Raw genomic sequence first — 24,206 nt, 5'->3', positions numbered from 1 at the left:
AGAAAAGCTGAGACAAGCAGTCAGAGAAGGGAGGCAATCTTTCAACACAGAAACAAGAAGACCAACTTTGTTTGGCTAATTTTGTCATTTATTTAAGAAACGTGTACTGATTGGACAGGTTTCCTCTCATGTGGTAACTTACACATTTCGTGTCAGAAAGGAAGGGTCAAAGGGCAAAGTGGGAGTAGGATGAAGGAACAGAGAAGCAGACAGCCCTCAGGGAAGAGGATGCAGGAGGATGAAGGGAAGCAGGGAAGAATACAATCACATTTGAAAAAATGACGCTGTGGCCTGAGGCGGTCTGTCTGGCTCTGGACGCGGCCCCACCATCTGAGAGAGAGTCGAGTTCAGAGGCTTGGCCACATGACCAAGTGGAGAATCCCAAGATGAAGAAACCCCAGGAACCCAGGGCCACAGCCTCCTAGCCCTAGTCTCCCTCCCTCCCTCACACCCTCCAATCAGGTAGGAGGATAAGGGGGATTAAGGGGCCTCCGAGGAAACTCTCCTCTCTTCTCATGACTTGAGCCCCTGGCCTTCTTCTTCCGGATTGGCAGGGAACAGGTCCCATGGGGGCAGCGGGGATTGATGCTGGAGAAGGCACACTGAGTGTCCTCTACTAAGGTACCTTCTGCTCTGGTGGCCTTCCCTTTGGATGGTCCCGTGAAGACTGATCATGGGCCAGAGTAGTTCCCGAGAAGTGAGGCTACGCTATCAGGGCTTAACCCATTTTCTGCCCAGGGATGTTGTGACAAAACAAGGCAGCTGATTGGAAAGCAGGCTGATGAAGCAGAAAATGCTTAGAAACAGGTGGTCTTACTAGGAGCCTGGGGTTGTAGTCCTGGCTCTGCATTAACTCACTCTTGGCTTTAGGTAAATCATCCTTCTGAGCCTCAGTCTGTTTGTGAATGAGGATGCCAGACAAGAAGATCATCAAAGTCCTTTCCAATTCTAAAATATAATCCCTTAGCAGAGCTGAGGAAGCCTGAGGCTTCAGCACTCTAGTACAGGACGAAGCAGCCCGACTTTCTTTACTTAAAGTAGAAACCACTGCTGCATGAATGGAGACTGTGGTCCTTTGTCAAGAATAAAGTGGTATCTGACCACCCCCACCATGCTTACAGAGCTGCCCCCTCCCAACCCCAAGCCTGCTCCCACAGGGCCCTGAGCACAGAGCCCAGGGAGAGGGCCACCAACAGACTCCACTCCTCTTCTCACAGCCAGCAGGGAAGGGCCCCCAGGGAGCAGTGTGAGGACTTGGCAGCGCCTGGGACTTCCTTACCACCTCGTCTTCATCCTCCTCCTCAGCCTGTGCTTTGGGCCTGGGAACTTTCAGAGTTGTCCCTTTAAACAGTTCATCCTCTTCATCCTCAGAGAGACTGAAAGAAAAATCAGGAAAACCAAGTCATAGGAAAATGTTGTTTCTGCTCCAGGCCACAATGCCCACAGGCTCTGGGTTAAGAATCCAACAGAATCCTGGGGTAATCACCCAGGAATTCCTCCCTCTCCACACTGGCCTCCCAGCACTCTTGACTCCCTCCATAACCTACAGAGCGATTTTTTTTTTATAATTTTTAAAATAGATTTATTTATTTATATTTATTATTTATTTTTGGCTGCAGTGGGTTTTCGCTGCTGCACGCAGGCTTCTCATTGGGGTGGCTTCTCTTGCTGCAGAGCACAGGCTTTAGGCGTGTGGGCTTCAGTAGTTGTGGCATGCGGGCTCAGTGGTTGTGGCTCTCGGGCTTAGTTGCTCCGTGGCATGTGGGATCTTCCTGGACCAGGGCTCGAAACTGTCCCCTGCACTGGCAGGTGGATTCTTAACCACTGCACCACCAAGGAAGTCTCCAGAGCGATCTTTTAAAGCCGGTAAATCGGACCATGGCACCCTTCTGCTTAAACCCCTTTAATAGCTTTTCACTGCACTTGAAGTCCAAACTTCCAACAGTGACAACAAAATCTCACATGACTTGGCTCCTATTGAGTTTTCCAACCTCAGCATAACACCACTCTCCTCCCACTCACTGTGCCTTCTTCCTTGATTGTGTCATGTCCCTCCTACCGCAGGGCCTTGCACGTGCTGTTCTTGCTTTCTGCAAATGCTTCTTCCCACTCTTGGCAGGGAAGGCTTCTATCCATCCTTCAGGTCTCAGCTTAAATGTTACCTTCTCAGAATCCTTCCCTAATCACTCTACCTAAAGTAGAATAATTCCTTCTAATCACTCTATCTAAAGTAGAATAAGCCCCTCTTACCACTCTGTCTAATGCAGAATAACTCTCCCTTTATTCTCTATTAGACACCCTGTTTGTTTCTTTTTATGAAGCATTTGTCATGCATTTATAACATACAGTTGACCCTTGAAGAATACAGGTTTGAACTGCACAGGCCCACTTATATGTAGACTTTTTTCAATGAATATGTACTAAAGTACTACTCGACCCACAGCTGGCTGAATCTGGGGATGAGCCAACTGTAAAGTTACACACAGAGGGTCAGCACCCTTAACCCCTGCGCTGTTCGAGCTCAACTGTGTAAGAGTCTGTCTGTCTTTCCACCAGACTGTAAGCTCCTCAGCTCAGGAACTCTGCCTTGCCACCCACACTACCACAGTGCCTGCCACAGAGCCTATTACGAATACATGCACGCATGCATGCATGCATGAATGAATGAATGAATGAGTAAGCAAATCGGCCAGCCAGGCTCTGAGGATGAGTCACCAGCCCTGGAAAAACCAGAGACAACCTCCATACGCAGCCGCCTTGTTCCTGAAACTCTGCCCAGGGGACACACCTGGGATGCTGAGAACGGTGTTCGGATCCAGGCACTGCTCCTACGGCCGCAGACGCTGCCTCTGTGCCGTGCGGCTCCTGGGAGGGAGCAGCGGAGCTAGTGCCATCCTCGTCTTTCTGGAGCTCTGGAGCCTGAGGCTCTCCTCCTGGACTTTCAGGCCCCACAGCCAGCGGGTCCACCTTCTCGGGGTCTGAAGTCAGGGGCAGTCTCGTGGAGCTTTCTTGCTCCCCGACACAGGCATCTCCCAATGGGCTGGCTGCCAGCGCCTCCTCACCCGCAGAGTCCACAGTCACAGGGCCTGGAGGTGCAGGGGGAATTGAAGTTGGGGGCCCCAGAGCTCTTCGGGAGGGGAGGCAAGCCGGTTCTTTTATCTCTGAGTGCGCCTCTGCTTCCGAGGGCTCCCCTTCCCTTCTCTGTGCATCAGCCTGGGGAGTGGGGAGGGCCTGAGGAGGCAGCGGGGCAGCTTCCTGGACCACCTGCTCTGACGGCACCATGGGGGGCTCCCGCCTCTCCCTGTTCAAGGGTGCCTGAGACTGTCCGGAAGCACTCTGAGGTCGCTCCTCTTCTTCTTCCTCTTCCTCTTCTTCATTGCTGCTCTCTCCCTTCTCTCGCTCATGTTGGTTTAACAGCCGAAGAGTCACCATCTGTTCAAAAGCCAAGAAAGAGGAGAGGATCACTGACTGGAAACAGAGGCACTCCTAGGCACTCCTAGCTCTCCTATTAACACAACTGGTCATGTAGTTCAAGTGACTTTGTTTTTCAGTTAGTTTTTTTCAGTTCAAATGACTTTGTTTCCTCCTCTCAAAGGAGGCTGTCCATATCTGTGCAGGTAAGTCATTCCAGGCATCCTAGTTACTGATGAACAGCCTTGAATCATTTTTTTATGCAGGATCCCTTAGACGGTACTTGAGCAACAAGACACCCATCTCGATGAAACAATCGAGAGCCAGCTGTACCTTGATAGTGTTCATGATGGTCCCCAGAATGGTCCTGCCATTGTAAGACTCCTCCAGCTCAAACTCTCCCCGCAAGGACTGAAACACCTGGTTCATGATCTTCTTGACCTGAGTGACGACATGAGGAGAGAAAAACAGTACCAAAATGTACACTGCCAAAATCAAGCGACTAAGGGATGCATGTAACTTCCAGAGAGAGGTTTGGAAGGCTAAAATGAAGCCCTCTTAGAACTCTACAGTGGGACACAGCTGGTCAATGACTGAGACACCTAAGGCTGTCACTGTGGAGGGGACAATGTTCAATAATGAGCAGCACTTGAGAGGAGGGCTATGAAGGATGGGTAAGCTGTGGCCTGTGTGCCCAAGACTGCTCAAAGACCACTCACTGATGCTTTCCTCCCACCGTGGCCACCACTAGAGCTGTCATGGGCTATGAGGATTAGTGGCTAGAAGATGCTGGGCACACTTCCCACTCCTCCCCTGTGATTTAGAAACATTTCCCTTATCTGTCAAAGCCTCAGGATAAGGCCCTTTGGGGGTTGCCACCAAAGAGATAGATTCAATGGGTTAACTGTGACTTAAGTCAGATAAGTGGGAGATCGATAAAGTTAGGAAAAAAGCTAACAACACAACAAACTAACAGAAGTTCTTTCCGAGCGCCTGATGTGTACATTCAATCCCCTGACATGACATGGCTCACTTCTCCGAAATCGGCAGCTCACCTTCTCTGAGGGGTCAGCAGCAGCAGCAGCAGCTTCAACCCCAGACATCTGGGACTTGCTCTCCAGGTCCTTGATGTGCTGTGCATTTTGCTCTGTCAGGGCTGTGACTTGGGCCTGGAGGGCTAAACACTGCAAAACAGACTGTGGCTGTGGCCTTGGAACCTGGACTTCCAGGTGAAGGTCAGGAAACCCAGGAGGAGGAGAACCATCCTAAGCTTCAAGTGTCAATCTCACTTCGTTCGGTCTGCTGACATCCACACCCTCCGCCCCCACCCAGGCCTGCTGACTCAGGGCACTCCATTTCCTCATCACTCAATCTCAACTCACAACTTCATCTCCTCTTTACCAACAAGGTCACTTGCCTTGTTCCTCATCAGGTCAAGAATAAAATAAAAAGGCGGGGCGGGGGTGGGGCAGGGTTTGATAACCCTAGTCACACAGACATATGAACAGTGGACGTTAGAAGCAACCTATTCACCTACAAGATTGCCTTCCTCTTTTCAACTGGGTACTTTAAGAAACTGACCTCCAGATATGAGGACTTTGGCGCTAAGCCATCCCTCTCTCTCTCTCATTTTTATGCCAGATGATTCCACCACACCTGTGCTCCAGCCCACCTCAGAGCCTCTGCCCAGAGCCTCTGCCGCCGCCCCCAGCCTTCCCCACCTCACCGAAGCTCCTTGTCCTTCTTGGCCGTGCTCCCCTAGGCACTTCCTCTTCTGGGTCTCACAGCATTTAATCCTTATCTCTGTTCCTCGGTCTCCCTTCCTTGATTGTAAGATTCTTGAGGAGAGTTCCTTTCCCTAACACAGTGTCTGGAACCCAACTGGCACTCAATAAATATTTGCTTAATAAATGAAGGATCAGATTATAATGGAAAACATGGTCCAGATCATGAGTGCTGCTGTTTCTAGGTCACTGACCTGTCATCCCAAATGAGTATGTGAAAGATTACTGATAAACTGGAGAGCTAAGCAAGTATGATTCTGTTTTCAAGCTATTAACATCTTTCAGGTACAAAAGGATCTGCAAGACTTGAACAACCTGTTTGCCTCAAATTAACCAGGCTGTCTAAGTCCAGGGAAAACACCCACCTTCTCCTCAAGATGGAGCAGCTCCTGCTGCCTGGCATCTCTCTGTGCACACGCCTCCTGGTACTGCTGCAGGTGTTCGTTCTTGGCAGAGGTCAACAGATGTTCACACTTGGCTTCCCACTGGGTCTGCAGCTCAGCCTGTACTAGAGACAGCTGCCAAGAGAAAGTAATACCCGTATGCTGGGGGGTCCAGTCGCATCTAAGGAAGCCCATCTTCAATAAGGCAAAAAGAGTAAGCTAAGAGCCCAGATTTAGCAAGGAAACAACGGTTTGGAAGACCTTGGTTGCTAGGACTCTAAAAGGTACTCCAACCAGGTAAAGGTGTGACTGTCTAGACACGTCCCAGGAAGGCAGGGCCCTAGTATGATCATACTTTTCAGGATCCAGGCCCTTAAACTTTATGGGTTCAGAAGAAACTTATTTTTGTCCAAATTCCCATAGGTGATCAAAGTGAGGGCACCAATTCACTCTAATTAAAGAACATGCAAACATGAATTTAGGAACTTACCAAAAGAAAGGCTGCTGTCAAACGGACTAGAGATCCAGCTGTGTACTGCCACCATCCCTGGTTTCCCTGCCTAATTACCTAAATAAGTCCCTTCTTTTCAAGGACGATAATGTGCCTGAAGGATGGTGTCTGGTGGGTGAGGACTTTGGCCTTATGTCTGGAATGTTTTTATAAAGAATTTTTTCCTTCATATTTTACTTATAGTAAAATTCTCACTAAGCTTTAAAAAAGGAAGAAGATTCTCCATTCGATTCCTGGCTCTTCTTCCACCTTTGTCCAAAGTTAGCCCATCAACTATGAGAAATCTCACCCTAAAGGATAAAGAAGAAACTAGAAACTTTTCTGAGTCCTTCATGCCTTCCTTTTATTTCCAAAGTGCTTCAGCTTCCCATTACCTGCTCTGCAGCTGCTTGGTCCGTGGACACCCGAGCCTTTTTCAAGAGCTGTCGAAGTTTGTCCAATTCCTCCTGGTGTGATTTACGAATTTCATCTATCTCCTCCTCAGCCTGACAGCGCTCTTGAGCTGACTTCTTTTTCCTTTCTGAGAGGTTCTTAGGAACAAGAGAACCATCATCAGCTCTAGTTGTCTGATAGAGGATAAATGGAGATGGTGATGGTTGGTGGTGGTAGTTATTAACATCACTGGGTCCTTACTTCGTTTCTGGAAACAATTCATTTTTGCAATTTAATTTCCCCTATTTATTTAACATTCTTGGCTACTGGCAGAAAAAAATTGTGACAAGAAGAAGGAAAACAAGAAGAGCTTTATCTACCATTCTATGAAGAGATGGGGAATATCTTAACAGTGGTGAGGGCAGAGGGAAGTAGGTACTTTCACAATCTACTGGTAGGAAAATCAGAATCCTGTGACAGGACCTTCAAAATACGCACACACACCCAGAATTTACACAAATTATAATTTAAGGAAGCAGTAGATCATGTTCACAAAGATAATGTGCTACAAGGACGGTCACTGCAGGAGTATCTAGAACAGTGAAAAACTGAAACAGCCCCCAAGATCAGAAAGAACTGGTTTTTAAAAAACCTGAGAAAATCATAGAAGAAACTGAAAATACAGACCAAGATTTATCCCCTAAAAAGGCACTAGGCCAAAAGGACTTTACTAGAGTTTTATTAAAACCTCAGAAAGAGGTTGCTGTTTTCATATTTAAACTGTTTCAGAGCACAGAAAAAGACAGAACTGTTCCCAGTCCATTCAGTGGGGCTAGTATTACCCTGATATTAAATTTATAAAACATCAAAAGATACTAGTAAAGTTAAAAAACAGTAAACTAGAAAAATATTTGTAACATCTATGACTGACAAAGGATTAGCACCTTTAATAGTGTGTCTAAATCAAACTAATATTACAATAGATAAAATAGCAAAGGACATTAAGAAGAATTCACAGAAGAAATATAAATAGGCATTAAATATATAAAAGCTTTAATACTAACAAAAACATATTAAGACAAGATAGTATATTTCACCGATCAGACTATAAAGATTAGAAAAATTGATACGTGCAGAGTTGGAAAAACTATGGAGAAATGGGCTTGTTCACACAGTGCTGGAAATGTAAGCTAACAAACTCTTCAAGCATAATCTGGCAATATTTATTTCAAAAATTTAGATGTTAAGCACTCTTCTATGATGCAGCAGTTCTTTTTTTTTAACATCTTTATTGGAGTATAATTGCTTTACAATGGTGTGTTAGTTTCTGCTTTATAACAAAGTGAATCAGTTATACATATACATATGTTCCCATATCTCTTCCCTCTTGCGTCTCCCTCCTAATGCAGCAATTCTAATTTGAGTGATCCATTTTATGGAAATGCTCAAAAGAATTTGCAAAAATAGTTATATAGTACAAAGATGTCCACAACAGCAGTGCTTGAAATAGTGAAAAAAGAGAAACATAAATATCCATCAACAGGTGAATAGTTAAATAAACTATGGTACGGCCTCACAGTAGACTATTATGTAGTAGTTATAAAGAATGAAAATTAAAGACCTAAATGTAAGACCGGACACTATAAAACTCTTAGAGGGGCTTCCCTGGTGGCGCAGTGGTTGAGAGTCCACCTGCCGATGCAGGGGACACGGGTTCGTGCCCCGGTCCGGGAAGATCCCACATGCCACAGAGCGGCTGGGCCCGTGAGCCATGGCCGCTGAGCCTGCGTATCCGGAGCCTGTGCTCCGCAACGGGAGAGGCCACAACAGTGAGAGGCCCGCGTACTGCAAAAACAAAACAAAACAAAACAAACAAACAAACAAAAACAACTCTTAGAGGAAAACATAAGAACACTCTTTGACATAAATCACAGATCTTTTTTGACCCAACTGCTAGAGTAACGGAAATTAAAATAAAAATAAACAAATGGGACCTGATTAAACTTAAAAGCTTTCGCACAGCAAAGAAAACCATAAACAAGATGAAAAGACAACACTCAGAATGGGAGAAAATATTTGCAAACGAAGCAATTGACAAGGGATTAATCTCCAAAATATACAAACAGCTCATGCAGCTCAATATCAAAAAAACAAACAAGCCAATCCAAAAATGGGCAGAAGACCTCAACAGACATTTCTCCAAAGAAGACATACAGATGGCCAAGAGGCACATGAAAAGATGCTTAACATCACTAATAATTAGAGAAATGCAGATCAAAACTACAATGAGGTATCATCTCACACTGGTCATAATGGCCATCATCGAAAAATCTACAAACAATAAATGTTGGAGAGGGTGTTCAGAAAAGGAACCTTCTTGCACTGTTGGTGGGAATGTAAATTGATACAGCCACTATGGAAAACAGTACGGAGGTTCTTTAGAAAACTAAAAATAGAACTACCACACGACCCAGCAATCTCACTACTGGGCATATACCCTGAGAAAACGATAATTCAACAAAGACACATGCATCCCAATGTTCACAGCGGCACTATTTACAATTGCCAGGAGGTGGAAGCAACCTAAACGTCCATTGACAGATGAATGGATAAAGAACATGTGGTACATATATACAATGGAATATTACTCAGCCATAAAAAGGAATGAAATTGGGTCATTTGCAGATACGTGGATGGACCTAGAGAATGTCATACAGAGTGATGTAAGTCAGAAAGAGAAAAACAAATACCGTATATTAACGCATATATGTGGAATCTAGAAAAATGGTACAGATGAACCTATTTTCAGGGAGGAATAGAGATGCAGATGTAGAGAACGGCCGTGTGGACACAGGGCGGAGGAGGGGGGGTGGGAGATTGGGACTGACATATATACACTACCATGTGTAAAGTGGATAGCTAGTGGGAACCTGCTGTATAGCACGGGGAGCTCAGCTTGGTGCTCTGTGGGGAACTAGATGGGTGGGATGGGGGTGGGTAGTGGGAGGTCCAGGAGGGAGGGGGTATATGTACACATACAGCTGATTCACTTCCTGTACAGCAGAAACTAACACACCATTGTAAAGCAACTATACCCCAATTTAAATAAATAAATAAATAAAAATAATCAACACTGCAAAAAAAAAAGAATGAGAAAGTTCTCATTAGTATAATGGCCACAATACAATTTTTTTTTTTTAAGTATTAAATATGATCCCAGGGGCTTCCCTGGTGGTACAGTGGTTAAGAATCCGCCTGCCAGTGCAAGGGACAGAGGTCCAAGCCCTGGGAAGATCCCACATGCCATGGAGCGACTAAGTCCATGCACCACAACTACTGAGCCTGTGCTCTACAGCTCATGTGCCACAACTACTGAGCCCACATGTCTAGAGCCCGTGCTCCGCAACAAGAGAAGCCACCGCAATGAGAAGCCCGCGCACCACAATGAGGAGTAGCCCCCACTCGCCATAACTAAAGAAAGCCCGCGCACAGCAACAAAGACCCAACGCAGCCAAAAATAAAAAATAAATTAATTAATAAAAATAAATACGATCTCATTATTGTTAAAAATGTTATCAGCATACATATATGTATGTACATTTATTTTATACATACATGTATATACGTATGTGTATGTATATATTATATACGCAGAAAACAATCTGGAAGAATAATCATACATCTTTTATAGTTGTTGCCTCTAGTGTATGAGAGGGGGAAAAGATAAATTTTATTTTTTATCTTATACTTTTCTGTATTATTTGTATTTGTTACAATGAGCACATGCAACTGTAATTTTTAAAAGGAAAATAAAAATGTTTATTAAACAGCTAACCCTGGCCACTTGGGCCCAACAGAGAAACTTCAGATGTAGAACTTACCTTTTCCAGAGACTCCTTCTCAGCTCGAAGGTCAGTCAGCTCCTCCTCCAGGGACGTCACCCTGAGTTCCAGTTGTCTCCGGCTTTGCTTTTCACTCTTGAATTTGGACTGTGCTTGCTCAGAGGTTTCTTGGAGCTCTGGGATATGACAGCACAGAGACTTGGCTGCAGAACCAGAGCTGCAGTGGGCTGTATGGCAACCCAGCACCGCCTTCAAAGCTGCATTCCATCATCTCCCAACCCTACCACACGAGCCTCTTCCACTCACTTCTTCCAGCATCACCTCACTGACCAACAGCAGGTTTATCAAGCCATAAACTGACTCCCCCATCCATCCATATTTATCTCTGCACCTACATGTCACCTTCGACACATACAAAATGGAAGAGAAATGTTCCAAGTGGTCAGAGACCACCTTCGGAATATTACCACTCCCACAATTCCATTTCAGTCATCATCTCAACACACTGGACTCAACACATTGAGATCTTTGTTTAGTAGTGGTCCAGGCCCTTTCTCACTGCCTGGGTAAGATATTCTCAACTCTCGTGGTAGCTGGGACATTCTACCAAGAGTCTGCTTTCAAAACATTCCTTCTCAAATAAAGCTATTTGGAATATTTCTTAAAAATGTAATGCATCAAACAACAAGGTCCTACTGTATAATACGGAGAACTATGTTCAATATCCTATGATGAACCATAATGGAAAAGAATATTTAAAAAAAGAATGTACACATATGTATAACTGAATCACTTTGCTGTACAGCAGTAATTAACACAACGTTGTAATCAACTATACATCAATAAAAAATAAAAAAATAAAAATGTCATGCATCAAAATTAATTTTGTTGGAAGACTTTTGAGATCCTTATGGTGCCCTTAAGGTAACTGTCACAGAGCACCACAAAAACAGAAAAGAGGCTATCTGTACGACATTCAAATCTAAGATTTTCCCTCAAGTGCACCCAAGTGATGCTCTAAAACGGAAGGGATTTATCTTCAAGGTATCACTTCACCAACTGACATCAGTGTTTTTTAGCTTTCTTTTTGGGCAAGTTAATTTTGCTTTTTCCTAACTCTGCTGCTATTCCAGCCACACCCCACCCACTGGTCCCATCTGCGCCTTCCACATGTCTTTCTTTATACAAAGTGGTGGATGAATCAACACGCCAGTCTTCACAAATCTGCTTTTCAAGTCACCATGTCTTGAGCAGCACCATTGTGCCAGGCACTAAACTAATACTAAGGGAAGGACTTTACAAAGATGAGAAAGACACCATCCTTGCCCTTCAGAGGCTTGCATTCTAGAAGGGAAAACACATATAAGTAGTGCTGATCAAAGGCTATCTCTGATAATGGGCATAATAATGCACTCGGAGATGAAGGATTTTAAAGGAGATCAAATATTCTCGGAAAAAAAAAGGGAAAGTTTCTGAAAGAGGCAGTTTTTGGAGAGAACTGGAGTCAAATCTTGGCGATGGTGGGCACACCAAGTCCAGAGAACAGCATGGATAAAAAGCAAGGCAAGAAATACAGGATGTGTTGAAGCAGCAGGCTGGCTAGCATGTCCAGAGCTACGTTGAATTGGGCAACATACAGGAAATAAGCCAAGGTGGAGGGGCCTTGAGTGCCAGGCTGAAGGACTGCAATCCATGCTCTAGGAAAGAGGCAACTGCAGCAGGAAGCACCTGCTTCTTAATTTTCTACTGAGTCACAAGTTAAAGGAACCCTTCAGTTAGATTAGTTAGTCACAAGTTAGTTGAACTCTTCAAGGCCTATGAGGCCAATCCTAAGTACCAAGGATACTCAACACTCGCCCAAACAAAGCAGAACTGTGGCCACTGACCCACTCTAAATGGATAGTCAGTTCTTTTGTTGTCCTTTATGCCAAACAATCATGTAATAGGTTTATATTGGTTCACCTTAACCTTTGGCTCTGTCCTTCACAAACTTCATTAGCATTATGCCAAATGGACTGGGAGGAAGGAAACAGTGTTATTCTTTAAGTTTACATTGCCAAAATCCCAGCCCCCTCCAGCAAGGGCATACCTGAGAGCTCTGCCTGCAGTTTGGCGACTTGGCCCCTGAGGAGGTCCGTCTCCTTCATGCTTTCTGTCAGCTGTACCTGCAGCTCCGTTTCTTTCTTTTGGTGGGCGGTCATTTTCAGGTGTAGATGAGAGACCTGTGCAGTGGCTGCTGCTAACTCTTCCGTCACCTTGGCCTGAACAGTAACAAAGTACGATGTCACTTTAAAGATGGTGATGGCCCAACCTCACATACTCTGTGCTGGCTGAACTGGTAGGAAGATAGCGAAGGCCACCTTCAACCTGAATTAAGCCCAAATCAAGCCCTCAAATGTGCAAGGTCTCTGACTCAGGAATGCCCTTGCAAAACTTTGTCCTTAGGAAATACTATGCAAGAACACAAAAATTTTGCTACAAGGATGACCGATACAGCATTGTTTATAGTTGCCAAACAATGGAAACACAAAATAATTTTTAAAATGAGCTTAAGCAAATTGATATATCTATCCTGTACGCAACTATTAAGAATAGTGTTATGAAAAAATACTCAGTGGCTTGGTATACAGTCACCACCTATTGTTAAATCTCACCAATCTGATACATGAGAAATGGTATTCCTGCCATTTTCTAAGTTTCCTATAATGAACAAGCATTTTTTTTTTAACAAGAAAAGGGTATTTTAAATTTTAAATTGAATGCCTTTGATGGCAATCCACTTCTCAGGCTACAACTTCTCTCCAGCACTACTGTACTAATATTGGGTTGGCCAAAGAGTTCACTTGGAAATGAACTCTTTGGCCAACCCACAGTAGTACTATAAAGATCGGTCACGTGAGAGTAACTGCTTTGGGGGTTCTTTGAAGAACAGTGGTAATAAAAGAAGGGAACACTCCAACTTCTTTGACTGCTCAATGCATTTTATTTTATTTTTTTTTCAATGCATTTTAAATGGTGCTCTGTACTGGCCAAACAGGAGCTAAATAGTCTCAAGTAACATCCGATGAAGTCAAAATGACTACCCTGGAAAAGTGTCTACAGATATTGTTTATGAAGGGCGATGATGAAAATGATAATTAAAAGGATGGTCGATGAAAAGGAATGGTAAACAAATGACAAATACTACATTCATTTCACCTGAATTGATGTGCTCCTGTAAAAAATAGGAGAAATCAGATGACAGGAAAGGCAGTGAGCAACTGCTCCGCTGATTTTGATTTTTGGGCAGCAGTGTATTTACGGGGTTGGACCATCTCTCCTATACTATCACACTGCTACTACCATTACTCTTCCTATACCACTATACTTTACATGCATTCTTACTGCTGTCTACTTTCTTATTATCACTTGTCCCTTCTTAGGGTATTCACTGCGCCTACCTCAGTTTTAAACATTTATTCCAAAGCCTTAATCAGTTTTCTAGCTTACATTTAAAATCTGATATTTTGGCTCTCTTAAAGGTGGGGGAAATAAAACAAATTGTGTACAAAATAAAAAGAAATAAGCTATGAATGAGTATCTGAGTGTACACTGGCAAAGTCTCTCTCCTTGACCACACTTCAAGTTAGGCTCCTCTAAGCCCATGACCTTGTTCTCCCCTCCTGTCTTTGGCCGGACCAGCCCAGTTTTAGCAAGAATCCCTGCTAAGTCAGTTTAGAGTGAATCTCTACCCTTGATATCTGATCAAAGTTCTCCATCCCAACCTTTGCTGTCTAAGTCCTTGGCCTGTCGTTAGTAAGAATCCCCCTACCCAGGATGTCTCCTCTTAGTAATTTTCCATCCACTGACCCCCCCCCGCACTCTGCTCCTTGGCTGTAAATTCCCCACTTGCCCTCTTGCCCTTAACTGTATTTGGAGCTGAGCTCAACATTTCTTCCCTATTGCAATAGTCTTTTTATTTTATTTATTTTTTTGGCCACACCGTGTGGCTTGCGGGATCTCAGTTCCCCAACCAGGGATTGAACCCGGGCCACAGCAGTGAAAGTCCAGAATCCTAACCACTAAGCCACCAGGGAACTCCCATCTATTGCAATAGTCTTGAATAAAATCTTCCTTACTGTTTTAGTAAGTGTCAGAATAAATTTTTTAGTAACATGCGACTTTTAGAGTGAGCTCTAAGATACTTATTTTTGCTGTTCAGCAGCCTTAGCTTTTCATCTGTTAAACTCAGAGGACAATGACAGTTTGGACTTCCAGGCAGAAGAGGAATTTTCACCTGCCGCAAGTAGAATCAAAGTTTTACTCACTGTCTTGCCTCAACTGGCCTAACAGAAACTGAACTAACGCAACGCTCAGAGGGCTTTGCGTCTATCGTGGCTCCAGAGTTCACTGATATCAGAGGGAAGATCACTTGCATAGGGCCTTGCAGCAGCTAAGACCACTGGAGGGGATGAATTCCACAGGAGAGGCGGTGGGGTGGATGGTCACTCTCACCAAAGAACGAGCAGAGTGGAAGATCACTCAAAAGCTCTTATCTCAAGTTATAAAGTGCATTCCACTCAATTTTCATGTTTTCAAAAAAATTCAAATACAAAATATAAAACACTTCTTAAATCTGAGAAAATAGCAGATGAAAGGGTTGCGATGTCCCAGCTGATGAGGGGGAGCCCAAATAAGAAGGAACTCATTTCAGAAAAACAGTGTCACTGGAGCAAAGACAGGAGGAGTGGGGCTTCCAAAGCAGTCATCTCAACCCAAGACCCACAACAGTCTTCCTTCCTTATAGCTACTTCAGAAACAGGTCAAAATACCTAATTCTGAACTGACTGAAGTCAAACAGCAAAACTTTAAAATGCTTTGGCAGACACAGATGAAGGAGCAAACTAAACAGTCTCAAACTTCACAATAAATGTTTGTTATGTGGCATAACAGAAATCGTCTGTTGATTTTTTCAGCAGCATAGGATTAGTTTCTAATAAACTGTATAATCCTCACCTTAACCAGATTACCAACATCAGTGATTGTTTTTGAGTCAACTTATTGTAACACATTTATACAACAGAAATCTGGATGTTGGATATATTAAAAATCTGTTGGAAGATTTCTAGTTCTCTTCTCAATGATGGCAAAAATTCTAAAAAGCGAACTGGTAAGGACATACAGAGGACACTCCTTGGCTCTACACATCCTGACTTGGGCTTTTCTCTCCCCAGTTACTTTACCTTCTCTTGCTCAGCATGCAAAACTCTTGCCTGTGTGTTTTCTGTGGCAGTTTGAAGTGAGTTGTTCCTCTTCTCCATCATCAGGTTACTCTGCTCAACATACCTGTGAAATAAACAGGGAAAAAGAAAACATTTATCAAGCACTCAATGCATACCAGGTATAACCCAATGTATCAATACATTCGGTCGTCAGAGCATTGCTCTATACCTTCATCAGGAACAATCTGAAAGCATTTTATTTTCCGAAGATCTGCAGTAATCAAATTTGGAGGCAGGAACCTGGACCGGGGTGAATTGCTTTGAATTTGAAGAATGAAGAGGAGGGGAATTTGAACATGTGTGGTGAGGGGAAATAAGAGAGGAAAGAGACAGGAGTATGAAGGCTACAAGGAGGGAAGAAAAGAAAGCCACACCCCTTCCCCCTTCCATGTGGGAGACAAGAGACACTGGAGAAGAGAAATATGGGAGGATATTTTAAAGTGAAATGCTGCTGTAACATGTTCCCCTGACCCCTCCCCACAAAAAAAATTTTCAGAAGGATCTAGAAAAATTATACAATGCTTGGGTTTTATGTGGAAATCAGTGAAGTTCTGGTTGATAAAATAAGAGTCAGCCCACACAGAAGAGAGAAGAGGACATCAGGAGTTTTCTAGGCACTAACACTGCTTTTACAGATGAGGAAACTAGAGCCGGTGGGAATAAATAAAACGCCCAAAGCCACACAACAAATGAGGAGCAGAGCCAGGATTCAAACGCAGGTGTGCATTACATCACAGCCTCCTGAGCCCTTTCTCCTGAAATCCGTTCAGTCAACAAGCAGTAATTCACATGACAGGCAGGAAACAGAAAAGAGCAGAAATACACATAAACTTCTGTAAACAAACATGCTTATTTAACTTGGGCATTTACAAACTAAACCCTTCTTTGTCCATCCTAGCCAGTGCCCCGTACCTGTCATTACCTCTGATTTCGTTCAATTAGTTCACTAATCTTGTCATTCTGTTCTTCTATCCGACTGCTCTTTTCAAGGATCTCTTGCTTCAATCTTTCATTTTCCTAATTCGAAATATATGACGTTTAACTTGTTAAGAGAGAAGCACCAGATAAAAGGGAATACCAGATGATACTATTACACCAGATGATACTATTACATATCTGAGAGAAAAATCTAGAACTTATGTCCACATAAATATAATACTTAAAACAATGTATCAAATTCTACCTGATGATGGATACAAATCACTACATCTACCAAATTCTACCTAGCTGATGGATACAAATCACTACATCCAATAGACTAAATGTATAAATGGCTATAAAATGAAGCGGGAACTTTGGAATATAGTCAAAAAAGAAATGTTTCCTTCTGATAATAGAGTGATAAGTCACTTGGAGTAATTAAGCCATAATGGATTTTCCAGAATTTCCCAACTCCGTGTGGCATTTATCACATGCTCTTATTCCTGGAGTAGAGGTTTCAAACAGTAGTACATCTCCAGAGAGAGCAGCAGCAAGATCTCCAGGTTGAGTGCTCTGTTCTTTTTTTTTTAATGATATACTTTTCTTTTATTAGTTATCTATTTTATACATATTAGAGTGCTCTGTTCTTGATCACTCTCACCTGCATAATTCGTTGGATGTTGCTCATAATCATGCTTGTTTCCATTGTCACCGACATGCTAGGAATGAGCAGGGAATTGCCAGTGGTATGTTTTTGTAACTCTTCAACCTACAAAAGGAGTGTCAGAAAGACTTTTCATGACATTTTTAAAAGGAGAAATACAATTTACCCAAGGTCTGACTACTTTTTTGAGGGGGTTATTAAGTTTCTGAGACAATCTCCAATGTAAGCAGGAGTTTTCTTCTGCTAACTGGATCCCCAAATAAAATGACCCTTCTAGGGAAATAACTACTAACTACTATGAATACAGGAAACCAGGAAGAGTTTACCTATAGCCCTGGTTGCTCCCTGTTTGTATCCCCTCTTTATACCCCCACTTTCAACACAGCCCCTTAGTCATGAGATGACTCAGTCACCTTAGTCATGAGATGATCCATTTTATCAGCCACTTTGCTGACTGCCATTCGAATTTCAGTGTTATGTTGCCGGGCTTCAGTCATGAGAAATGAAGCCATGTCACCTGATCCTGAACAGACATTAGCCAAAAAGAAACTTATGAAACTGTAGCAGAGGATACTGTATGAAGAAAAGCCAACAGCTCTATCAGCAGAGGAAAGAAAGAAATGAACATTTCCAAATACTGGAAAATGCTGTAGGTGATTTACACTGTCAGGAGAAGATGGAGAGGGGTTAAAGGCAAAATGGCTCCAAAGCTAACAATAACCAGCTATCCTCCTGCAAAATGCATCAAGTGATACAGTCTGGTTCAAGGGCACAAGTTGTGCACTAGCAACTCAGATTGCTTCTCCATTCACCCAACTGCATGCCAGGTATTGGACCAGGTACCAAGGATACAGCAAGGAATGAAACACGGTTCCTGCCCTTGGCAAGGTCAGTCTGGTGAGGAGACTCACGTGTAAACAGATCATTATAACAGAGTGTTGTAAGTGCAAAGAATGAACCATGTACGAGGTTACAAGGTACAAAAGAAGCACAGAGAAAAGCAAGATTAACTCTTTGGTGACACACGTATACAGTTATGTCTCTGGAAGGAGAGCAGAGAGGGATGGTAACAGGAAGCCTTCACAGAGGAGATGACAGATTCAGTGGTTTCCCAGATGGAGAAGGGCAGGGCTTCCAGACAAAGGATGCACCCAGGAAACCCTTACCACTCCAGGACCATACATTTCATTGTGGGATATACTTGCTTCTTCCTACCACTGTCCTAATACCCAAAGTGATTACTGTACAAAAGACAAGCTGCAGAAAAAGAAGGCAGGATACCATCCCAGCTGTGTGCATTTTATTTTGCTTTGTTTTTTACACTAGGCAACCACACTTGTACATGTATACAAGATATCTGAAAAGTGACCGTTTCCTAAGGTCAGGGGGGTTTAATGATGGAAAAAAGTAACTTCACTTCACACCTTTTTGTGTTGTTTGACCTTTTTATAAAAGTATATTCTTTTCACAACTTTAAAATTTTAACAAAATAGCTTTCAGAGATACTGAACAGTCATCATGTTTTCTCCCAATTTCCTCCAATGTTTTTACTCTTTTACTATTAGCTATGAATTCTACAGAGCAACTCTGAGAGAGGAATTAAAAAGGGCTGGCAGGAGAAAATGCAAGAAACAAAACACAGAAAGTGGCCATGAGGATTTTTGTGGGGATGATGTAAATGTTCTAAAGCTGGATTATGGTAATAGTTGCTCAACTCTGTAAACATCCTAAAAAAACCCATTGAATTGTACACTTAAAACGAGTGAATTGCACGGTATGTAAGTCATACCTCAACTAACTTGTTTAAAAAAAAGAAAAGAAAAAAAGGGCAGAGATCTACTGGAGTCAAAATGAAAAAGGGATGGGAGGGAGGAAAGCACAGCAAGAGCAAAAGATGAGAAACTCCTACCTTGAAAATGAGGAGACTGAGAGAGCGGTGCGGGGTACAAGGGCCGGATGGGCTGCAGCTGGGAAGCAACAGCTGGTGCCTGAGGATAAGCATAGGCTTGCATACCTGTATAGGGCTGAGAAAATGCCAAGTTACAGATGGCTTATAAAACAGTCATATCTCTCTTTTCTGCTTAATTTGTCTTGGATGGAATAAAGTAGATAAACTGGAAGTAGACTCAAACTTATTGAAGCTGGAGATGTATGAGACCAGGGTTTGGTATTGGGTAATAACTGCAGCAGCAGAGTCATGTATGTAATCCAGTGATGCCTGGTCACTAAAGTCATACCTAGAGAGTGAGGGAAGCGTGTCTCAGGTCACTCCCCAGTCCTCTTGTGATGATTTAATTAAGTAGGAATTCATCCCCCGGCCATTGGGCCTATTGATGCTCTAAAAAAAATTTAAAACTAAGCAAACGATGCTTGGTTTCATTAAGGTAAAAGAAGAGGTGTTCACTGCGATTCCAAACTAAAGTCACCAGTTTCCAAAGGATGCCTCTCCCCTTCCAGATTGTGATGCTTATCTGTATGACCAAGAGCTCTCATTTTCCTCTGAGCCTCAGCCATCTCAACTATAAAATGAAAATAATAATACCATTTCTTAGGGTTGTTGTGTGGATTAAATGAAGCGATATATAGGTAAAGTTCCTAACAGCTCGTAAGTAAGTGCCTGGAAGACAATAAATGCTCAATAAACAGCAGCTATCATTTTAGTGATGATGGTTATTCTTCCTTGAATTAAGGAAATCCAGCTCATTTCCAGGGATTGGTATAACCACCCATCCATTACTAAAAAAGAATCTTAGTCTATAGGATATAACTCTCCATTAGGTCCATTCAGGAGTGGGGAGAGGGCCAGGTAGGACTTTCCTCAATTCTGATACACCCCTTCCTAAAGGGGCATAACTTGGCCACCATCACTCTGATCCCTCCATCAAGAATCACCAAGGAAGTGAGAGTCTGTTACCATGGGGAGTTAAGTCTTAACCATCAAATGTGTCAGGGCAAAAGAAAGAGTCCACTGTCCGGGCAAACAGTCAGCAGAGGCAGACAGGCTGTTGCCACTGCCTCCTGTGAAAACAGAAAAAAACCTACTTTTAAGAGCTCACTTTTGGAGGATAACTAGACAAAGAGTTCAGCTGTATTTTCATACAGCCTCCATCCATTGACCTCCACCACAACCGTTCTGCTGAGTGGAGTGCAGAATCTTGGCCTATCAGCTGTTTGACAGAAGAGAACACAGAAGACTTGAATCTATAGCCCTCAATTAGACATGTGTGAAAAGGAAAACAAACAAACATTGCTTGGGCTTTTACTATGTGCCAGGCCTTGTGCCAGGTGCTTTGCTTGTTCTTGCACAAAATCTTTACAACCACCTATAAGGCACGTAATCCCTTGCTTGTTTAGACATGAGAAAGTAGGAGTTGAGGAAGGAGAAAAATCATAAACTCTGTGAGGAACTGGTACAGTACAAATCATGCAAGAAGAAGAAAAGAGACTGCCTAGAACCATAATCAATTATAGCTTATAACTGATACGGTTTAAAAATGTTGTTACCTGAAAGGACTGGGCGTTTCCAGATACAGCTGAGTGGGAATCATGAGATGCAACTTGCATCAAGGCAGCAGACGGTGTTTGGAGCCCAGAAACAGATGGCTGAGGTGCTAAGATAAAGCAAGAAGTTTTCACTGTTATCCATCCCTTGCTTCTTGGTACAAGTCTGGATTATCACCTTTCAAATCACCACCCTTCAGACTTGACCACTTCTCTCACCTAGTCTCCTAAACTCAGCTCTACTGGAGTCTCAGCAATGGGCTAGTGGAAGGAAATTGGGCATGCTCAGGTGCATGTGACTCAGACCTTCGACACCATCAGCTGACAGAAAGTGCAGAATTACACACAGGGAGATGGCTCATTAGCTGAGTGCCAATTTCCAAAACTGACAATGCAACACAGCAGAAGACACAGCAAGCAGATCAAATACATCTCCACGTCTGAAAATGCCCTACTCAGGGACAAACTGACAAGTTTTATACTCTAGTTCAGTTCTCAATACTAAAACAATGCAGCCTAACATTTTAAGGAACAATGATGACAACTTTGGTACCGACCCAATTCAAGGCCACAGAGCCTCAGAGAGGTTCCTTACCTTGTGAGGTCATCTGTGGTAGCACTGGATGGGCTGGCTGAAGAGACGGCTGGATGGACGGAGTCACCATAGGCTGCCCAGCTCCTCGAAGAGCATTCACATCCTGCAACAGCATGAGCATTTTGGTTACTGTGTCTATGGGTCCTTAACTGAAGACTGAGGGTGACTGTCCACCCTAAACCTGCTTACAACCAGTGCTTTTAGGCAAAGAAGAGGAAGGAAAGGCAAGCAGAAAGGCAAGAGTTGAAGGTGTGGGCTATGGGAAGAAAGCACTCTATTATATACTGGAGTAGGATCCCTTCTCCCTGTAAATTATATCAAATAATCATAGTTAATTTCCAGTATAAGTTGTTGATGTTATTTTGTCTGAAGCAGCTAGAGTGACTGCTCCCCATAATGTATCATTTTGCAAACCAGCAGCTAGCTTCCTTCAGACTGACCTAGTCTGTTTCCACAGAATTAGGGCCTCTTACAAGGAAACCCAGGGAATAATGCAGGCTTTCTCTTCTGCCAAATAATATACACAGACCTCAAGGTACTCACAGAAAATCAGATAGAGTAGGATTCACTGTGCCTCATTACGATGCTGTTTTTGACAGTATAGTTTTAGAGTATTTTCCCCTCATTCTTTCTCTTCATAAAAGCCAAACAATGTTGGTCCCTACTATAATTCTAAACAAAGTTAACATACAAACATCTTACTGATTCATTCAAGGAAAAGAAAAACTTGAGGCACAATATACAGTGACTGTGATCTGCTACGCTACAGTTTAAGGGCTGAAATCTCTTTGACATTCTTTTACTTCAGAACTTCCTCTTGTTTCCCAATATTCTCAGAAATGTATTTTGCATTTCTGGAAAAGCATCCCAGTTTTACATCATTACATAAATCAACCTGAATGTCTAACAACAGAGTGAAAGGAATCATGATAAATCAATGTAACACAGCACTGGGTTATCTTTAAAGGTGATAAAGCTTTGTTTTATTTATTTACTATTTTTATATTACTGATATTAACATAAATGTTCATGATATAACATTAAGTTAAAAAATCAGATTATGAAATAACATATAAAGAATGTCCTTTTTGTTAAATATGTTTCTTTTTAATTTACATTACTCTACAATGAATAATTCTCACCTAAAAATTTTAATAAGAATATTATCTTATCCAAATTTCATTTCCAGAAACCGATAAAAATCAATCCTATAACAGATCCCAGAAATCCTATCTTCCTTTAAAATGTTAAATCTACACAGAGCTTTTCCGTGAAGAAATAAAACAAAATTGTGGAAAAAAAAAGCCTATTTTGAAAATTTTTTTCCTCAAAAGCATCACGCTTGCTTTGTTTTACATCAATATCAAAGAATCCTAAAAATTAATCACTGTTAAGTGTTTCAATTCAGTTGAGAAAGAATTATTTTATTCAATAAGGAACTAACCAATGGGAAAAGAACTTAGTTGGAATTAAGTTACTTCTCACCATTCACCAAATTCCAGATGGATTAAATATGAAATAATAGACCTAAACATATAATAATAAATATTTTTAAAAGACATGTGATGTTTACAGTATCTGAAAGTGGGAAGGCTTTCTAAGCATAATGTCAAAAGCAAAAAACATAGGGAAAAATTGATAGAGCTGATTGCAATAAAATTTTTGAACTTCAAAAAAATCATGCCGGGCTTCCCTGGTGGTGCAGTGGTTGAGAGTCCGCCTGCCGATGCAGGGGACATGGGTTTGATCCCTGGTCGGGGAACTAAGATCCCACATGCCACGGGGCAACTGAGCCCGTGCGCCCCAACTGCTGAGCCCACATGCTCCAACTACTGAGCCTACGCACTTTGGAACCCGCACCACAACTAGAGAGAAGACTGTGTGCTGCAATGAGAGATCCTGCACGCCGCAACTAAGACCCAATGCAGTAAAAAAAAAATTAATTAAAAAAAAATCATGCCACATACAAAGCCAAAAGATACAACAGTGGTTTTTTTTAGCTGCACCTCATGGCTTGTGGGATCTTAGTTCCCCAACCAGGGATTGAACCCGTGCCCTTGGCAGTGACAGTGCTGAGTTCTAACCACTGGACTGCCAGGGAATTCCTACAACAGTGTGATCTTCATATTAAATTACATCAGTGGAAAAATCAACATTTCCCAAGAGAATCTAAACATTCAATCAACAAATATGAATTCATTCTTTTATGGGTCAGGCATCATGCTGCCTAAAGGCTGATGTTTGCTGACAACAGAGATTTTAGTAGAAAGCTAAATTAACTACTTAAAACTGCCCAGTTCTTGTGGCAGATATACAGAATTGCTTCCATGTCTCAGGGGAAGTGATAATTATAGCAGAAACACATGTACCAATACCAACCTGTATCATTCTAAATATAAGCTCTCTAAATAATGATTCTGGGTTAGAGGCAGAAAAAGCAATAATTTCAGTTAAAAGAACAGAAGACAGCAACATCTGCACTATTCATTCTAAGACAGCCAGTGGGACATACTTCAATTTCTGAATCATTGGAATCCAGCTGTGGTGGAAGAATGGGCAGCATGGGCTGGCCCATTTTAGCCATCCGAGAGATCAACTTGGCCTTGACTGTATCCGGATTCTAAAAAGAGAGGAAAGTCACAAAAATCACTATAATCAAGGTTCATTACCTTCAGTCAACTCTACGTCTTTTGGCTCTTATATCAAATCTTTCAACAAGTCCCCCCTGCCTTATCTATTTGAAACTATCTTCTAGAAAATGAGAATTAAAGATTTCTTGCCTAGACGCATACATGGGTCACAATTAATAACAGTAGGAAAAATAATTCCCTATATGTTGGAATGGACAAAGTGATTTCATCTGTATTCCTTCACTGCAATCAAGTCTCCCTACCAGGCATAAGTATTCTCATTTTACAGATAAAAAAACTAAAGTATAGATTAAGGGAGGGAGGCATTTTA

General features: G+C 42.5%; 1 protein-coding gene across 4 annotated transcripts in view; it reads right to left on the bottom strand.

Annotated features, from left to right (window-relative positions):
• The window catches only part of FKBP15 (FKBP prolyl isomerase family member 15), a 54,338-nt gene that overhangs the window by 861 nt on the left and 29,271 nt on the right, over positions 1-24,206 (bottom strand). For 2 of the 4 annotated variants that reach the window (XM_060014297.1, XM_060014299.1), the window contains 16 exons: positions 23,758-23,865; positions 21,246-21,348; positions 20,654-20,760; positions 19,059-19,173; positions 17,563-17,672; positions 17,147-17,254; positions 16,487-16,581; positions 15,526-15,628; positions 12,393-12,564; positions 10,343-10,479; positions 6,464-6,619; positions 5,561-5,713; positions 4,467-4,595; positions 3,745-3,852; positions 2,789-3,432; positions 1,280-1,376 (listed from right to left, as the gene is read on the bottom strand). In XM_060014297.1, the coding sequence (XP_059870280.1) occupies positions 1,280-1,376; positions 2,789-3,432; positions 3,745-3,852; positions 4,467-4,595; positions 5,561-5,713; positions 6,464-6,619; positions 10,343-10,479; positions 12,393-12,564; positions 15,526-15,628; positions 16,487-16,581; positions 17,147-17,254; positions 17,563-17,672; positions 19,059-19,173; positions 20,654-20,760; positions 21,246-21,348; positions 23,758-23,865 (2,445 nt within the window). Of the gene's footprint in view, positions 1-54; positions 331-1,279; positions 1,377-2,788; positions 3,433-3,744; positions 3,853-4,466; positions 4,596-5,560; positions 5,714-6,463; positions 6,620-10,342; positions 10,480-12,392; positions 12,565-15,525; positions 15,629-16,486; positions 16,582-17,146; positions 17,255-17,562; positions 17,673-19,058; positions 19,174-20,653; positions 20,761-21,245; positions 21,349-23,757; positions 23,866-24,206 lie in introns of those variants that run through there. The other 2 variants (XM_060014298.1, XM_060014300.1) reach the window with 2 other exon arrangements.

This window comes from Delphinus delphis, chromosome 6 (genome assembly GCF_949987515.2).
Source record: "Delphinus delphis chromosome 6, mDelDel1.2, whole genome shotgun sequence".
In the NCBI taxonomy this organism is placed as follows: Eukaryota; Metazoa; Chordata; class Mammalia; order Artiodactyla; family Delphinidae; genus Delphinus; species Delphinus delphis.
The sequence above is the reverse complement of the archived record's forward strand: the minus strand, read 5'-3'. Positions and strand labels throughout refer to the sequence as shown.